Source organism: Rattus norvegicus, chromosome 17, assembly GCF_021556685.1.
Source record: "Rattus norvegicus strain SHRSP/BbbUtx chromosome 17, alternate assembly SHRSP_T2T, whole genome shotgun sequence".
NCBI classification, from domain to species: domain Eukaryota; kingdom Metazoa; phylum Chordata; class Mammalia; order Rodentia; family Muridae; genus Rattus; species Rattus norvegicus.
The window spans coordinates 20,970,461-20,989,634 of record NC_141550.1 but is presented as its reverse complement, the minus strand read 5'-3'; the positions used below and the strand labels follow the sequence as shown (position 1 = coordinate 20,989,634).

Genomic DNA, 19,174 nt, shown 5'->3' with positions numbered 1-19,174 from the left:
GGAGAGCACGGCAGCAGGCAGTCTGGTATGGTGCTGGAGTAGTAGCTGAGAGCTGAAATACTTATCCAAGATGGAGGGATGGAAAGGGAGAAGGAGAGGGAGAGAGAGCGCGCTCTAACTGGGGATGGTGTAGCCCCCTTCCCTGTTACATGCCTTCTCCAACAAGACCACACCTCCTCATCCTTCCTGAACAGTTCCACCAACTGGGAAACACCATTCAAACATATAAGCCCATAGAAGTCACTCTCACTCAAACCACTGTGGTATCTCAGTTCATCAGCTAGCGGAACAGCATTGCAGAATGGTAGGTTGTGCTTTACTTGAAAGTGGGCTCTTCTGTTCATAGAAAGCCCACAGCCCTTCTAAGACTGAGTTCAGTGCATAGTCTTTCTACTATCATTTACAATATTGATGCGCTTAAAATATTTCAATGTATATATTCTAAATTTCTAGTATTTTTTTGGGGGGTTCTTTTTTTTGGAGCTGGGGACCGAACCCAGGGCCTTGCGCTTCCTAGGCAAGCGCTCTACCACTGAGCTAAATCCCCAACCGCAATTTCTAGTATTTTTGTATAGTTATTTTTTGCATGCGTATGTATAGTATGTATGTGTGCTTGCATCTCCCTCTCTCTCTCTCTGTGTATGCACGTGTGTGCGTGTGTGTGTGTGTGTGTGTGTGTGTGTGTGCGCGTGCACGCACGTGCGTGCTTACATCAAGGGTTGACACTGGCTATCCTCTTTGATCTCTCTCCTTCATATATTAAGACTGGGTCTCTAACTTGAACCTACAGGGAGCTGATCTGGCTTGCCAGCCAGCTTGCCCTGCGGGATTTCTCAAACTCAGCAGCATGGATTTTTCAATTACTTGGCACTTCCCGATGAATAGATGATGTCTCTCCATTATATTAAATTGGCTTGATCTTGGGTGAATGCCGAAGTTAAAGTTTTCATCTTTGAGGGAGGCTTTCTGAAACCTTCCATATGTTGCTAGGCAACCATCGGGGTATTATGGCGTTGCAGATTAAGTACTTTTAGGGGCAGCAGCTGTTGATCCTTCAGGAATGAGTGCTTAGCATCTGTTGAGTCTACGCTTTTAGGATTTTCCAAGTTGGATCCTGTTACTTGCTGTTGAGGAAGGATTGTTTGCGAAATGGAAACGCATAGCAAGCATCTTAACTCTGAGGTGGTCACCTGTACAGAGTTAGAGGCCACCCATGGTCCGTGAGGGAGAACTCGGATCATTAGGACTGAAAACAGAGGCTGATGAGCAGCCAGTGCAAGTCACAGGCAGGTGGCTCTTTCAAGCCCCAACTGGAAGTCAGTAGCTGACTGCACTTTCTTGGGGGTAGGTCACCAATCTGTGGCTTGAGCTCAATTTGAGACTCGAATGCCTTACATAATAAGATTAGGAGCATAGGATTTTATGAAGGAAAGAGATGGCATCAAGGAAAAGTCGCCTCTCTATGATTTATTAATAGCTTAGATTAAAAACCAATGCTCTGCCATGCTATGTGCAGAGGGATAGAGTTATTAGTCAAAGAACTTAGGATGTCATGAAAGCTGGTGGCCAGGAAAGGAAAATGTTTGAAGAGTGATCTTCCACTTGGTACGAAAGGAACTGGAAAGGAGCGAACCTTCAGCACTGCCACCACCATGGAGAGGAGCAAGCTTTGGCACTGTCACCAGTGGTAGTAGCCACAGATAATGAACATGACACTTGCATCCATTTGAAATACATCATCCCGGGGGTTGGGGATTTAGCTCAGCGGTAGAGCGCTTGCCTAGGAAGCGCAAGGCCCTGGGTTCGGTCCCCAGCTCCGAAAAAAAAAGAACCAAAAAAAAAAAAAAAAAAAAAAAAGAAATACATCATCCCATCATCTTCCAGCAGTGCTGATTATATTTTTATTTTTATATCTCTGTTTATATTTATATAGTGACCTTTGTGAGCATAACTTGGGCTACATGAACCCTGTCCCTGAGATATTTTGAAGAAACAGAACACACCCCACTGCCTCTCAGTTAATTCACTTGGAATAACACAAGTCACACAGAAAGAGCCCCAGAATAGTAAGCAGTATGGGCTCATTGATCTCGATCTTACAAGTGCTCCCTTGTATCTGAACTTCTGTCATCTCGGGAAGAGTCTTACGTCATAGCAGAACCTTGGGAATTAATACCGAGCTCATTTGATGTCTCTAAGATATCGGAGTTCTGTCTCGAGATTCTCTTTAATTAGTGAACATCATTATAACAAGAACCATAAAGGCTTATGTCCAGAAGAATACATTGAAGCTCTATTTTGACTAATCATTTCTAACATAAGAATCACAATAGCTGCAACCCAGGGAGCTAAAGCTTGCAGTTAGGAATGTTCCCCATTGCTAAGTGAAGGGAAATTTACCTTGGTTGGATAGAAACTGACTTTGGATCAGTTTGGAAATGGGTTAGCATACCGTGGCTCTCTGTTGTCATGAAACACATAATTTTGAAAGTAGAATGGCTAAGAGCAACCAGAATCCTTCACTCTTGAGTTAGCATGCTTTACTGAGTCAGTGGGGTGTTTAGGCGTGTGTGTCTCGGGGCCACTTAATGTAAATGAGGTGGTTGGCCCAGGGGTTAAGGCGGTGCTGGATGGACCATGATGGTCTTGTTCTCTTGACTGGTGTTGCTTCTGGGTTTTGTTTAGGCTTCTGTTGTTTCTGATCTTCAGGAGTCTGACCTGGGATTCTTCAAGGCTGAAAGAGACGACAGCAGAAGTGTGAGGCACCTTGAGGTCAGGCTTCTGAACTCCCACAGGGCTGCTCTACTCTCAGATTGTTGGTCAGAAGGAAGCCTTGGTGGTTTGAATAGGTTTTGGCCCCCATAGATTCATGGGTTTCAATGCCTACCATTAGGAGGTGTGGCCTTGTTGGAGGTAGTGTGGCCGTGTTGGGGGAAGTATGGAACTGGGCTTTGAGGTCCAATACATGCTTAAGCTCCAGTCTACCAGTGTGGAATCCAGTCTCCTCTTTGCTCCCTTTGGATCAAGGCGTAGAACTCTTGGCTCCTCCAGCACCATATTTGGCTGTATGCTGCTATGCTTCCCGCCATGATAATGGACCAAACCAGCCCCAGTTAAATGTATGCCTTTATCAAAGTCCATTGGTCATGGTGTCTCTCCACAGCAATAAAACCCTAAGATAAAGCCCGTGCCTGTTGATTAAAAGACGAGGAAACAGGTTCTTCAACCTGTTGGCGACTTAAAAGAAGACTATATTGTAGAGGGTGTTTGTCAGCATTGTGGAGAATTGCTATGGAGAATTGCTGTGCAGGCAAAGGGTCAGGGTAAGCACTATTAGACAAAGTGACTTATCTACCATGAACCCATTTAGAATTTGGCATAGAGGAGTTACATAATAGAAATCTAGAAAAGAAGCTCCAAATGGGAAAGATTCATGTGCACGCGTGTGTGCATGTGTGCGTGTGTACATGTTGTGTGTGCATGCGCCTGTGTGTATGTGCGTGTGTATGTGTGTGCGCGAGTGTGTGCACATGCACACACGCACATGTGTTTGGGGGGCATGTAAAAGCCAGAGGATATTCCGGGTGTCTTTCTATTTTGCTGTTTGAGGCAGGGTCTAATTGAACCTGAGCCTGGAGTTCAGCAGTTCAACTTGGATGAACTTGCTTGAAAGCCCCAGGAATCCTGCTGTCTCCACACCTCTAGGGCTGAGATTACAGGCACAGTTGCAGAGTTTGGCTTTTACGAGGTCAGGTGCAGAGGACCTGTCCTCAGCCCTTTTGCTTCTATGCTGTCCCCCAGCCCTGCAAACAGTCCAAGTTCTAAAAACTATATAAAAGTTTAAAAAGGAAAAGCATGCAGAATTCTTATCTACCTTTTCATCTAACTGGCAGTTATAATAGTATAATTATTTGAATTACAGTGTAAAACTTGAAAGGAATAGTTAAGAAAGATGCCACAGGGCTGGAGAGATGACTAAGAGGTCAAGAGCACTGGCTGCTCTTCTGGAGGACCCAGGTTCAATTCCCAGCATCCGCACGGCAGCTCACAACCATCTGTAACTCCAGCTCCAGGAGTTCCAACACCGTCACACAGATACATATTTAGGCAACACATTAATGCACAGAAAATAAAAATAAATAAATGAAATAAAAAAGAAAGGTAGCCAAGTGAACAGTGAAAGGATTCTTATTTATGGGCATCAAATTATTTGCCGTCAAGGAAGAAAAAATTTTAAAAGTACAGAACATTTAGAAAATGAATTTTAAGCATAAGTTATGAACGAGGGATGGAGATCAATTTATTACACACATTTATGTCATGGGAAACATGGTTGATATTATCAATGTTCTCTACAAATTCAGTTTTCATCACAATTTCCCTTATGAATCAATACTTGTCCAAGGAATTACATTGGCGAGGGATCCGGGAGCCAGCGAGCTGAAGCAGCTTGCCCCCTTCCCTCTCCCGTCTGCCTCTCCCTTCCCAAGCCTGTCTTGGAGTTAGAGCTCTACAGTCTGCTGCAGCCACAGGCTCTGTAAGAGCTGAAGGTAAGGAGGTAGGCACAGATAATGGCTTTCTTTTTGGGCCAGACTGGCACTAAAGCTGAAGCCTAATGGTTCCACAGGGGAACAGGAGCACAGAGGATAGAAGACAGACTGAAAACTCTCCTCCTCCTCCTCCTCCTCCTCCTCCTCCTCCTCCTCCTCCTCCTCTTCCTCCTCCTCCTCCTCCTCCTTCTCCTCCCCCTCTTTCTCCTCCTCCCCCTCCTTCTCCTCCTTCTCTTCCTCCTCCTCTTCCTCCTCTTTCTCCTCCTCTTCTTCCTCCTCTTTCTCTGCCTCCTCTTCTTCTTCTCTCCTCTTCCTCCTCACCTCCTCCTCCCTTTCTCTTCTTCTTCTCCTCCTCTCCTTCTCTTCCTCTTCCTCCTCTTCCTTGTCTTCCCCTCCTTCTCTTCTTCTTCATCTTCCTCTGCCTTCCCTTCCTTCTCCCCTTCTCTTCCTCCTCTCCTCCCTTCTTTCTCCTCTTCCCTTCCTCTACTTTTCCTTTTTCTTCTCTTTCTGTCTCTATCTTTCTGTCTCTGTCTGTTTGTCTGTCTGTCTATCTATCTATCTATCTTCTATCTATCTATCTATCTATCTATCTATCTATCTATCTATCTTCTATCTATCTATCTATCTATCTATCTTCTATCTATCTATCTATCTATCTATCTTCTATCTATCTATCTATCTATCTATCTATCTATCTATCTATCTATCCTGCAAAAGACCAAGGTGTCACAAACATTTTGGCTGCATTCTTCCTGTCTCCCAGGCTTTGGAGAAGTGTAGGCTTAGATTTTTCTTTTTTCTTTTTCTTTTTTTTTTTGGTTCTTTTTTTTCGGAGCTGGGGACCGAACCCAGGGCCTTGCGCTTCCTAGGTAAGCGCTCTACCACTGAGCTAAATCCCCAGCCCTAGGCTTTGATTTTTCAAATCGTACTTTTAATATGGGTTCTTTCCTTCCATGCTTTAACCTCACTTCTAGCCCACCACATACCAGAAGTATTAGAAAAGAAAGGTTATTAGGACATGGGGGATATGGGAGAAGTGAACCCGTTTAGAAATTGTTCTTTGGAGGAAATCCAATCTGCCTTGTCAGGATATGTACCAGCTGTCCAGTTCAGTCCATAGCAAACAGGAGTCAGCAGTGATGGCATGACACAGCAGAAACAGCCAGGTCTCTGCAGAATCAGCAGGAGTCAGCAGGAGCAACCAGGACCAGCAGGAATGCCAGGAGAAGTTCTCGGCCACACCTCTCTCAACGAAGTGAAGATCAGCAAAGACGAAAACACAATACCAACAAAGTGTTGCAAAGCCAGCTATGCAAGCCCCAGTCACTGTTGAGTCCTATTTATATGCCCTCCAAATATCACATGTCCTCACACAGGTCTTGACTCACAAGACACCAAGTGAGTCTGTCTTAGCAAACTCCACGTGAGTTGGTTTCAGCTGACGTTACTCTGCCAATCTGCCTGAGTCCACGGAAGTGGCAAGAAGCCACCAGAACACAGAAGCTGTTTGGTGCATTTCTTTCAATGAAGTCATAAAAACGAGGACCATTAAGGAATGGCAAGGCGTACCAATACCATCCAGCACTGCCCACTGTCTGTTGGGTCCTTCTTAGCATCATGCATTCTTTCACACTTTAGAGAAATCCTTTCACCAGGAAAACACTCCTTCACGTGACTGCCTCAGCAAGACACCATCCAGCACAACTGACTTTACAAGAAAACCACCATAGGTTTCCACTTCAGAGAAGGAAGGCTCTCTCCTGTTACTTGGCTGTACCTCAGCTGTACCAGTAACCCCGTGGTCTCAGGACATCCCATTTTCTACCTCTCACAGAACTGCAAGCACATGGGTCCCACAGTAGTCACATCAGGATCCCAGTCATGTAACAGCGAGCATGGTGTCACTGCAGCCAAAGGAGAGGCAGTCTACAGGAATGGCTGGAACCATGCTTCACAACACAGAGGGGCAGCTGCAGACAGGAGATTTAAAAACAGCCTAGAGAGACATCCAGGTGGTGAGCTGTGTGACTGGCCCATAGGCAGTTCAGTCGCTGAGATGTGGAACAGGGATCTGAAGCAAAATGTAAAGGGACGGGCTTCCTGAGAGGATGTCTGTCTAGGAACCAGAACATGTGCGTAACTGGAGAGCCACAGGGGGTGATCAGACAAATACAAGGAACATGTTCCCAGGGGTGATGCGAGGCACTTTTGTATCTGTTGGAGCTCTTGAATGCCAAAAGAGCAGAATCTAAGCTGCTTCCAGCCAGAGCAAGTGACCTTCTGTGAAGAAGTGTTGGCTAGCTGCGACTGTCTCCCTCATGGCAGTGGAGACTGGAGATGGAGGAGGAATGGTGATGGCAGAGAGAGGAGAGACGGAGGAGGAATGGTGATGGCGGAGAGAAGCAGCAGCTGCATACACTGCACACGCTGTACATACTTCTACACTACATGCTGCACACCTCACACTATATGCTGAACATACTGTAAACAACACATGCTGCACATGCTACATACTGCACACTACATGCTACACGCTGCACATGCTGCACACTACAAACACTGCACATGCTGCACATGTTGCTCACACCATTTACACCACATGTTACACATGCTGTACATTGCAAGCACTGCACTTGCTACACACTCTACACATTACATGCTGCACACACTGCACACTGCAGATGCTGCACATGCTGTACACTAGATGCTGTACACACTACACCCACTGTACACACTGCCCACTGCAAAGAGTGCACATGCTGTACATTGCATGCTGCACACACTGCAATGCTGCACACGCTGCACACTCTGCATACTACATGCTGCACACACTGTACACACTCTACATGCTTGTATGCTGCACACAGGCAGCTGGCTTTTTCCCTCCTGGGATTAAACTTTGTTATATAAGGTTGTAGGGATCTCGTTACTCATCTATGACAAAGATGCCCAAGAACAGAGTACTAAGGAATGACTTGCTCTCCAGAACCATAGTCCTCACAGTGAGGGAAGATCTCAGGAAGGAAATGACAGGTTCCACTGAGATTTGAACTCAGATCACTGGATCCAAAGTCCAGAGGGCTAACCATTACACTGTATGGTCATATCTAGGCTTGTTTTTTTTTTTTTGTAATTTATTGTTTTGATACTTTATACATGGACACTGCACCTATATCCCTTTGTCCCTCCCTCTCCTTTCATGTCCTGCTGATTCCCAAACTCATGATCTTGTCTTTTCAAAAGTAGTGTTACATGGATATATATGCATATCTATGCGTGTGTGTGTGTGTGTGTGTGTGTGTGTGTGTGTGTACAAGTAAATGTAATGTATTTTATTTATTTATTTATTTATTTATTTATTTATTTTTATTTTGGGACCGTTGACTAAGCTAAAAAGCACATCCCAAAATGGGCTTGGTGGTGTCAGCATGTAATTACAGCTGCTTGGACAAGATTATGAGTGTAAGACTGGTCTGGCTACAGAGTGAGTTAAACGGAAATTTGAATAACTTAGTGGAATCCTTTGTCAAAATGAAGTGTTTTAAAAAGTGGGGCCAGGGTGGTGGCTCAGTAGTAGAGCATTTGTCCAGCATGTGCAAGGCCTTAGGTGTAACACACACACACACACACTCACACACACACACTCACACACACAGACACTCACACACACACACTCACACACACAGACACACACTCACACACACACCGACACACAGACACACACAGACACACACACACACAGACACACACACACACTCACACACTCACACACACTCACACACACAGATACACACAGACACACACTCACACACACTCACACACACACAGATACACACAGACACACACACTCACACACACACTCACACACACACTCACTCACACACACTCACACACTCACACACAGACACACACTCACACACACTCACACACACTCACACACACACTCACTCACACACTCACACACTCACACACACACAGACACACACTCACACACACTCACACACACACTCACACAAACTCACACACACTCACACACATGCACTCACACACACACACAGATACACACAGACACACACACTCACACACACTCACACACACAGATACACACAGACACACACACTCACACACACACTCACACACACACTCACACACACTCACACACTCACACACTCACACACTCACACACACTCACACACACTCACACACACACACTTACTCACACACTCACACACTCACACACTCACACACAGACACACACTCACACACTCACACACACACTCACACACACTCACACACATGCACTCACACACACGCACTCACTCACACACACTCACACACTCACACACACTCACACACACTCACACACACTCACACACACACTCACACACACATGCACTCACACACACGCACTCACTCACACACACTCACACAATCACACACACACTCACACACACTCACACACACTCACACACACACGCACTCACTCACACACACACTCATGCACACACACAGACCCACACACTCACACACACGCACTCACTCACACACACACACTCACACACACTCTCACACACCCAGACACACAGACACACACACACTCACAGTACTCTCATACTCTCTCTTACATACATATAACGCACACATTCACATGCACACACATACTATCTCATACACTTTCACACAGGCACACACATTCACATGAAAACTCACTCTCTCTCCTTGTTTCTCTCTTTCCATATACATAGTGTTCAATTACTGGATAAAGAATTTATGTACTCAGATGAACTAGACTTTTTTTTTTTTTAAATCAGATATGTGTCCAGATTTGACCAGAAAGAACCCAACATTTTGAATTGGATAGTAGCCATACGACAGGTGGGAGAGCAATTAAAGAACCAGCTCGGAAAGTAGCAAAGGTGGGCTACGAGGCTGCAGCGGGGTTCTGTGTCACTTTTAAAGAGCACATTTTACCGTTGCTCACACTAGGTCAGAGGCCTCAAAGCTCTGAATTCATTTACAGAATAAACACACATTTGATCACCAAACTCCACACTGGACAGAAAAATCCCAGAGACCTATTTCAATATAGATGAAAAAGGCTATTTTTAATTTTTGGCTCATCACCAGAGCCCATTGATTGGCATTGCCACAAGCACACTGCTTGCTGCTGACACCCATTTTACAGCCATGTAGAATAAGAAGTCCTCTGAGAATTAGCAAAATTCATAAATAAGAAGAACGACAATATGTGCTCTTGATTTTAAAAATCCTGAGTTTAATTTAGTTCTCCGCTGCCCGTTCCTTTAAGGGTGGTGCGATCCATAGCAAATTTTGAATTGCAGACAGTTGCTGTCTCTCCTCAGAAATGCTGTAACAGCTATGTTGCTTGGAGGGGTGCGCTCAGAAATTCAGATCCATTTCAAGACTTTCCAAGCACAGTGTAACTCAAGACAAACCTACTCCCCCAATATCATGTATTAAAGCCAACCAAAACAATCTGGAGATTTTCCACGCCGCTGTTCTCTTTCACGGATGCTCACTACAGATGCCCCACTCTGCGTGTGAATAAACCTTCTGCCTTTTGTCCAGAGCTAAGGCCAGCAACCATCACTGTTGCTAATGGCAGGCCTGCAGGTTGCACAGTGCCTTCTGCTTACTGTAGGCCCTGAGAATTTACATAACACACAGTAGGTGCAATGGTGGATAGCGAGAATATGTGGAGCATTTACATGACATGTAGTAGGTGTGATGGTGAATAGTGAGTATTTCCTATATTCATAGGTGATAGCTACCTATGAATGACTTTTCCTGTGTTTATGGTGTGTATGTGTGTGTGTGTGTGTGTGTGTGTGTGTGTGTGTGTGTGTGTGTGTAATTGTATGTGTTTTCCATGTCACCTCTCTCTCTCTCTCTCAGGATTTGGATGTGTTTATAGTGCCTCTATCAGAGGCTCTGCATTTTATCCTAGTTTGTGTAGATGTGTATGCACAAGCCTGGCGTTGAAACAAAAATCGGAATAAACCAGTCAAACACGAAGGACATTTGCAAAACAGATAAAGAAGTGAAAACCATCTGTTTCCTTTACCAGCACTCTTATCTCCAGCAAAATGTTTCCTGAGAACACATTCTTAATGCTCATCCTTAAAGCTTCCCTTGGGAAGCTGGGCATGGTGGGGTGTGACCCCCAATCTCAGCGCTGATCAGCCTGAGTCATGGGCTTGTTGAATTCAGTGCCAGCTTGGGCTATGTAGTAAGTAAGACTGACACAGACAGACAGACAAGTAAGCAACAGCAGGAAGATTCTTGGGTGTGTTTGTGAGCCCCTCGGAAGGTGCTTATTAATTAGCTGTTTTCTACGATGGTACTGTGAATGAGTCCCATGGTCAAAGAGACCAACATTTGGTACAAATTTCAAAGATAATCTGCCCTCGTTACAGCAGACCCTGTTGTACAGCACTCGGTACTGAGGTGTTCCTCAGTGCACTGTATGCATGTTAGGCTGAGTTCCTTCTTTTGATGTTTGTGGACCAAAGCATGGACAGGACACCTTTCTGTCCCAGGGCCAGAGTGGGGAAAGAGGAAGGGATTTAATCTGTTAGGTCTACTGCTCCTGATCCTTGGAACTCAGAAAACGCCATGAAGCAGTTCTCAGAAACACCTTTCCCGTGATCCGTTTGCTCTATTACAATCTCTGGTCTTTCTTTCCTTTGCAGATCCTTCAGCTGCCCCTTTAAAATATGTGTCAGAGACAGCACTTTGCAGGAGCTGAAAATGGTCAAAAGACTTCTGGATTTTCTTCCTCCCTTTCCAGCCCTTCCAGCCTCCTTGCCTGACTCGGATGATGTGATATTCAGAGGGATTCCTTAATCCAAGTCACCGCTCAGCCAGGCACGTCTACAGAAGATTGCGTCCATAATTCAAGATGGCCAGCCAGCCGCCCGAAGAGCCTGCAGAGCTTCAGGTCTCAGATGAGCTCGAGTGTAAGATCTGTTACAACCGGTACAACCTGAAACAGCGGAAGCCCAAGGTCCTGGAGTGTTGTCACAGGGTTTGCGCCAAATGCCTCTACAAGATCATAGACTTTGGGGACTCTCCCCAAGGTGTCATCGTCTGCCCGTTCTGCAGGTTTGAGACGTGCCTGCCGGATGACGAAGTTAGCAGTCTGCCCGATGACAATAACATCCTTGTAAATCTGACTTGCGGAAGCAAAGGGAAGAAATGCCTGCCCGAGAACCCCACCGAGCTGCTGCTTACCCCCAAGAGGCTGGCTTCCCTTGTCAGCCCTTCCCACACATCCTCCAACTGCTTGGTGATCACCATCTTGGAGGTACAGAGGGAGAGCTCCCCGTCTCTCAGCTCCACCCCTGTGGTAGAATTCTACAGGCCAGCAAGTTTCGACTCTGTCACCACAGTGTCCCACAATTGGACGGTGTGGAACTGCACCTCCTTGCTCTTTCAGACGTCCATCCGGGTCCTGGTGTGGTTGCTAGGTTTGCTGTACTTCAGCTCCCTGCCCTTAGGGATCTACTTACTGGTGTCTAAGAAGGTCACCCTGGGCGTGGTCTTTGTTAGCCTTGTCCCCTCTAGCCTTGTCATCCTTATGGTATATGGCTTTTGCCAATGCGTTTGTCATGAATTTCTGGACTGTATGGCACTTCCTTCTTAATCAATATGCAGAATCGGAAACTCGGCACATGTGGCTACGTTCAACCGACGTTCGTGTGACCTGCTTTCCTTTGTATTCCCTACGATTAGTGTCTGCAGCCTCAATGAAGCCCTCGGCCATGCGTCTGCGGTCCATTTTCCATCCAGAGTTTGGCTTGATGGGTTTTCCTGGATTCTGAAAAAAAAAAAAAAAAAAAAAGTTCACTTCTATATAGGGGCGGGCTGGCCAAGAGGCAAAGCTGTGTCCGCAAACAAAGGCATAGGCCCAGGGAGTGCTTTCATTCAGGTACCAGGCAAGGTGTGTTACAACGAGGCAGGTTCTTTGGGCGAAGGTGGGGATGAATGGAGTCCTCCTTGAGGTTAGGCGCGTCCCATGATTGTGGGTAGATGTCAGAGGCAGGCTGCTCAAAAGCACGTGGGAGCACCCCCCATTTTCCTGGCGCTGGAGCCCCTCATCATCAGGTGCTTTCTCTCCTGAGGTAATGCTTCTCTGAAGTCAGCTGCCTCTTCTCAGATTCCTTTTGCGTCTGTGCAGCCCCTCTCCCCCTCCCCCACACCCCAGGGTCCTTCAGTCTCATCTTCTTGGGTGGTTTCCTGCAGGATTCCTGTTTTGGCTGGTGGCCGTAGAAGACAGACATCGCTGAGAGGTTTGCACAAGGAGTTAGACCTCATGCCAGGGCATGGTCATTTATGTTCAACACAGGCCTTTTCCTCCACCCGTGTTTTTCTCCCAGGCTCCTCTGGGATGATCTGAACAGTTTTTGCATGTGGAAATATTCACCAGAATATTAAAATGTGAAAATGCTTCGTTTGATTTTTAACCATAGTCCCCAACCAACCTCATCCCTTATCCTGAACAAAGTTCCATTTAAAGTAGTTGCAATCAGTTTCTGGAGGCTTGTTTTAGAAGTTTGCATAGGGTGGGCTTTGCTGCCCCTGCAATGCTCTGGAGGGAACCTGTGATCGTGAAAACCCAGCAACAAGCCACCAGCTGCCCTAGCGCCTGGCACTAAGAACCACGTGTTCTGCTGAGTAGTACAAGTTTATGTCCTATGAAGTCCACACAAGGGGAGAGGTGCAGCCCCGCCAAGCTGATGCCCTGCTCGAAGTGGAGTGGAGGTGGTTAAGTGCAGGCTCCCTCGAGGCTGCTTGCTATTCTGTCAGTTTGGGGATAGATTTGAGACTTTAATTTATTTTCTGTAAAAGCATAAGCTGCGTGGCTTGGGTCTGGACGCCTTTTCATGAAGTGGGGGTGGGGCGGGGGTGACGCTGAATGTATATATTTATGGGAGTAAGTTGCCCAGCAGGCTTTAGGTGGCGGAATAGAATGTTCGCAGAATGTTCACTAGTCAGAAAGAGGAAAGAGTGCTTCTTAGTCTCTGAGACTTATTACTGACAACTTAACAATATTATACCCACATTGCTTAGCAAAGGGCTTTACCAGGGTTTTGTTAACTTGTTTGTGATGAAATATTTCTTGTGTGATATAGTTGCAGGGGGCCGGTTCTGATCTCCACATTGAGGGAAAATGGATACTTAACTAGAATAGGAGTTTTAATTTCGTTGTATAACTACTGACTTGGAGAACATGTATGTCCAAGGTACAAGTAATGAGAAAATACACGTGGGATGTGGTCCAGTGAAATTTAAACCCCAACTTAGAGCTAAATACATTTATGATTCCAGAAACCCTAGTTTTAGGTAGTGTTGTGGATGTGGTTTCCAGAATTCCGTTTGTACTTTGAGTAAATACAATATTTAAGAGGTTTTGTGGTTTGGATTTATATATTTATAAGGTTTCCTTTTTAAAGATGCACATTTTGTCTGAACTGTAACACTGAGTAAGCTGTCAAGTGACCACAGGAAGAGATTTCCAGAAGGCTTCGGACCCACTCTGTGTTTTGCTAGTTCGTGTGGTGTCTGCAGTGCTGAAGTCGTTTCTGTATGTGCTGTAGCAATATTTTTCCTAATGCCAGTGTGCTGACCTGGTTTTAAAGAGTTTTGAATGTATGACAACAACACAGAACAACACAGCTCTCCATGCTGTCGAATGGGAGGGGCGATCCTGTAATGTTGTAATCTCTATGCTAATGTTCTCTTGTCTATTAAATTTTATGATTTCTAAGTGAGATGTTTGCTTTCTCTGATTTACGGTCGAGATGCCGTTATCACTTTAGATAGTCCCAAGTGCGAACTTTCGTTAAACCAAGGCCTTTATCATCCACATGGAAATCTTAGAAGCTTCCTACAAAGCTAACCACATCTATCTCATCTCTACAAAGGCCCTCATTTTTTTCCAAGTGGAGCAGAAGGTGAAATAAGAATATGATCTTTATCAATGAAATGTTCTATTTGATTTGATGTGATTAATTCTCCCCAACTGCTTAACAAGATAGAATCCAGTGTGGTGAAGACATCCCTTACTTGTAGAGTCTGGCCAAACTGGAAAAAAGCACAAAGTTTACTAGTCATGATCCTCATTGAGTGATTTAAGAGTATGCAGCAGCTCTGTGTTCGTATTAGTGAATTAGCACCACACATCCATCAAGAACAATGGTCTAACGTGCTTCAGAAATCTTTGCACAAGTGAGCAAAGAAGCAGGTTGTGGAAGATGATCCCCTGGTCCCCTGTGATTATACTGTGAGCTCCGCCTTAGCTGCTGAGAAACCAGGAAGCAGTGCACATTTGCAGGAGTGCGAGCATTGTGGAAACCGTGATGAAACTTCTCAGTGCATTAACCCGACAGATGCAAAGGCAGAGGAATCCTGACGGTTGCGAGGCAAGCAGAAGGAGTCAAGAGGGGACCTTAGAGGAAGGAGCTGTGAGGGACTTTGAGGACCTCAGAGGGAGGGGCAGCAAGGGAGCTTGGGATAGTACAATGGAGATGGCTGTGTTCTTTATTCTTTTCTTGCTGACACAGTCTTAAAGGTTGCCTTGACCCGTTGGAATATTTTCAGTCAGACTACATAATATTCTAGAACTTTCCTCAAAACCAATAGCAACAGCCTCAGATTCAGGTAAAATCCCCGAGTTTAACCATTTGTGTTGCAGCTTGCATTTTATATGTTTTCCACATCTTTTCCCTCTTCCGATGTAATTATATTTCTTTATTTCAGTAACCATCATGGGGTTTTACACATCTTGTAGGCTTAGTGCTGGGTCTTTCCTTGTAAGTTTACTTTTGTCTAAAATGTTTCCTTTTAGGAAAACGTTTCTTTATGATTTTATGTGTCGAGATGTTTTGCCTGCACATATATCTGGAAACCCTGTGTATGCCCGGCGCCTGAGGTCAGAAGAAGGCGTTGCATTCCTCTGGGATTGGAGTTATTCATGGCTGTTGCAAGATCAACAAGTGTTTTTAACCACTGAAACATGTCTGCAGCACCTAAAAGATGGTGATTTCGATTGTGGAGGATGAACGTTGAAATATGAATAAATTCTAAATGAGTCTCAGATACATTAACGAATAAACCCACTTTCTTATATGGCTTAAATCCCTGGAATAATCCCAACCTAATTGCAATCACTGTGTATGGTCAGGAATTAAATTCCAGCCTCAATACTATGATACTAAGTTGGGGTATACGATAACTTACTTTTCAAAGTGGTTGGGCCTTGATTTAATTCAAATATTTATACAAGACAATTACCTGGCCAACATTTTAATTGATCAGATATTTGTTGACTGTACTGTTTATATGAGTTCCAGGCGAAAGTGTCCTGGATGGGCAGGTTGCCTGTGACCTTGTTGTTCCTACGAAGTGTAAAGAAAGTCGTTTTGTGTGTTTGTGTCTATGCTCCTCAGGGAAGAGCAGCCTGAAGTCCTGCCTTTGCAAAGCAACTGAGTCTGTGGAAGTGGAGAGATGGATGCCGAGGCAGAGCAAGAAAAGCACTGACCCTGAGCGCCCCAAACCTGGAACTCTGAATACCCCCCGGGGGGGGGCGCTGGAGAGAAGATTCTGGAACAGCCAGGGGGAAAGTCAGATGGAAGCCAGAGACCGTATGCTTGTCAGACCCAAGAGGGATAAGGTGGAATTAGCATCATTTGGTCAACCCATGTAGAAAGAGATTTCAGATTGGTTTATAACAAAAACCAAACCAAACCAGCCCAACAACAACAAAAAGCCTAGATAAGCTTTCCCTGTGGAAACTTGCAGAAGCATGGAGCGAAGTTGTTTGAAACAAAGCAATTATTGCCGGTTTACTTAGCATCCAGCATTGGCATCTAAACTAACCGTGTTTGTTTTCTTTGTTGGGTAAATGTATGACATATAATTTTCAGTTTAACACTTTCCCTAATTCCTCCCAACACGATCTCACTGTAGTTGAGCCGATCAAAAATCATCTTCTTCTGGGTCACTAGATGGTTTTTGGACCAAGATAAGGTGATTCTGGGAGCTGGCGTCATCCAGTTCCATCTGGAGACTTTGGGATGCATTAAACCTTTTATCGTCAGTCTCCAGATTAAAAGGCTTGTCTTCTCACAGAATTCTTAACAAATCTTAGTTATTTTAGCAACACATGTGCTCGAGACAGTGTTTTGCATACTAAGGAGCTCCATTAATAATAAATGAACATCTATTTGTGATCTGTGTTGAACCCAAACTTCCTACACTCTTCCCTTTTAGTCCCTCCCCATTCTCTGATGTTTAAAATGTCATTTTTAGAAGAACCCCATGCACCGGTTATCATCCTCCTGCGCACACATGCACAAGTACAACATGCATGTGTATCTACATGAATGCACACACACACACGTACATGCTTATGCATTTTAGGAAACAGCTATGAAAGAGAACCATGTAAGTCTACCAACCTCTTTTAATTACCCAGGTAAGTAATATTGAAAACATCATCATCGTCGTCGTCATCGTTGTCGTCGTCGTCGTCATCATCATCATTATTATTATTATTATTATTATTATTATTATTATTATTATTATTATTATGACCACTAACTGCCTGCCTTTTCTTCCCTGCTCATGGAGTGATGCTCTCAGCTGCTCGCCTCAGAGACAATTCCTTCCTCTTTTCCCGTGTTCTACATCATCGAGCACTGGAAATCATCCTAGCCAAGCAATGGGCTTCTTCGTTGACATTGCTTCTGTCTGATGTGCTTTTTCTCACTACTCCGGCTAGAACTAACTGTATAGGTAATGATTAAATTGGTGGTCATAAATTGTCTTTGGCTTGATCTTCAGATTGTACAATTATTTCCAGCTTCCTGTGGTCTGAGCAGCTGGAAACCACCAGTTAAAACGGGACAGATGATGACCTGATTCTATGGGCCTTCCTTCTGCCAGAGTGGAGTGTGGGGTACAGAGTGATCCCTGGAGGCCAAGGAATGCTTTGGAATGGGGAGGGAAGTACACTAATCACCCCTCCTGTTCCCCACTGCAGCTCCATGTCTCAATCGAACCTCACCAGATGTTTTGACCGTAGCTTAAAGATCATTGTTTTGACCCACATTCAAGCAACTTACAGTGCATAATATAAAAAATTTCCTTGGCTTTTTGACAGGATACCTGTGCCTTTTATGGGTCACTGGGAGAATAAGAAGACAATCCTAGTTTACTGTTTTGAAAAGCAGGATCTTACGATGGAAATTACTCTATAACATACGTTGTGGAATGTGTCAGAATGGCTGATCCCTGAAGGGCCACGTGAGTAGAAGGAGATGAAAGGCCATGGTCTTCTCAGACACTCACTGAGAAGTCAGTCCCTTGAAGTCTGAGGCTTAGACAGACCTGCTTAGTACTGTAGTCCTTAAACTTACTTATCTCGGAAGCCTTTCTTACAACACCCCTTAGCAATAGGGTTAGTTGGATGGGAGACACTTGGTGAAATCTGCCTTTGAGAATGGGAAAAAAAAAAAACCCCAAACCAAACCAAACAAAACAAAACAAAAACAAACAAACAAACAAACAACAAACAAGCAAGCAGCCAAACCCTGCTATGGTGTAGAATCTGAAATCGAATGTAAGTCACCGAGCCAGCACATGAATTTACAGGACGGCCAAATCAAAGCAGTGGTTCCTAGGGGGTCCCAAGTAGAACGGCAACACGGGAAATGGGAAGGAGAGAGGAGCAGGCTGCCAGGAGCGCAGACTGTGGCGGGCGGTTGAGATTCCCACTTGCTTCCAACTTGATTGGCCCCCTTGTCCAGATTTCACAGCGTCAGCCCTAACATCTGCATCTGCATCAGCACCAGCATCTGCATCAGCATCAGCATCTGCATCAGCATGAGCCTTCTGAGTCACTCTGCACAAAGGAAGTCCTAAATATACGCAGAAGAAAGTCTCAGGTGGAGCGATTCCTCTGGTTATTTGCTTTGCCCGTGAAACTTCCGCTGTGAAGTCCTCGGAGTGGAACCCGGTCTCCCAGCTTTTGGAAAACACGCACCAGATGCAAAATCTTGATCACAGTGTTAGTGCTTGAAATACTTAACGGCTCAGAGTGTGGCTGCCTCATTTAACAAATGAGAAACCAACCCGTGGGAATGACCAAAGGTGTCACAGGCGCGGACTAGAAACGTGGGGGACTTGACTTGATTAGGGGGTGTTCTCAGTGTGTCTTCTTTGATGTAATGGTTTGCTTTCTCTGTAATTAGATGGCCCCATTCTAAAATTTCCTTACATGTCTTTGTTTCTTTAACTAAACCCCAGTATCTCACAACTAAAATCTCACCCTTTCCAGCCAAATGTGATGATCATACAATAGTACGCCAGCTTGCCCCTTGCAGTCAGCCTTCTTCAATTCTCATAGTCCTCATGTAAACCACGTTAGTCATAGTCATTCCGTACACCTGCCATCAGAGGAGTCTCTTTTTTTGTGTGTGCACACATGTGTGCGTATGTGCATGTACAAGTGCGTATGCATGGGTGAGTGTTGGGTACATGTTTGTGTGCAGGTATGCTCACCCATGAGGACACGCAAAAAGGCCAGAGGCTGACACCAT

General features: G+C 45.0%; 1 protein-coding gene across 1 annotated transcript in view; it reads left to right on the top strand.

Moving 5' to 3' along the window:
* The window catches only part of Rnf182 (ring finger protein 182), a 55,804-nt gene extending 36,957 nt beyond the window's left edge, over positions 1–18,847 (top strand). Inside the window, 1 exon segment of the mRNA NM_001109117.3 lies at positions 11,264–18,847. Within this exon segment, the coding sequence (NP_001102587.1) occupies positions 11,473–12,216 (744 nt within the window). The 5' untranslated portion in view covers positions 11,264–11,472 and the 3' untranslated portion in view covers positions 12,217–18,847.
* Positions 18,848–19,174: the final 327 nt, after the last annotated feature.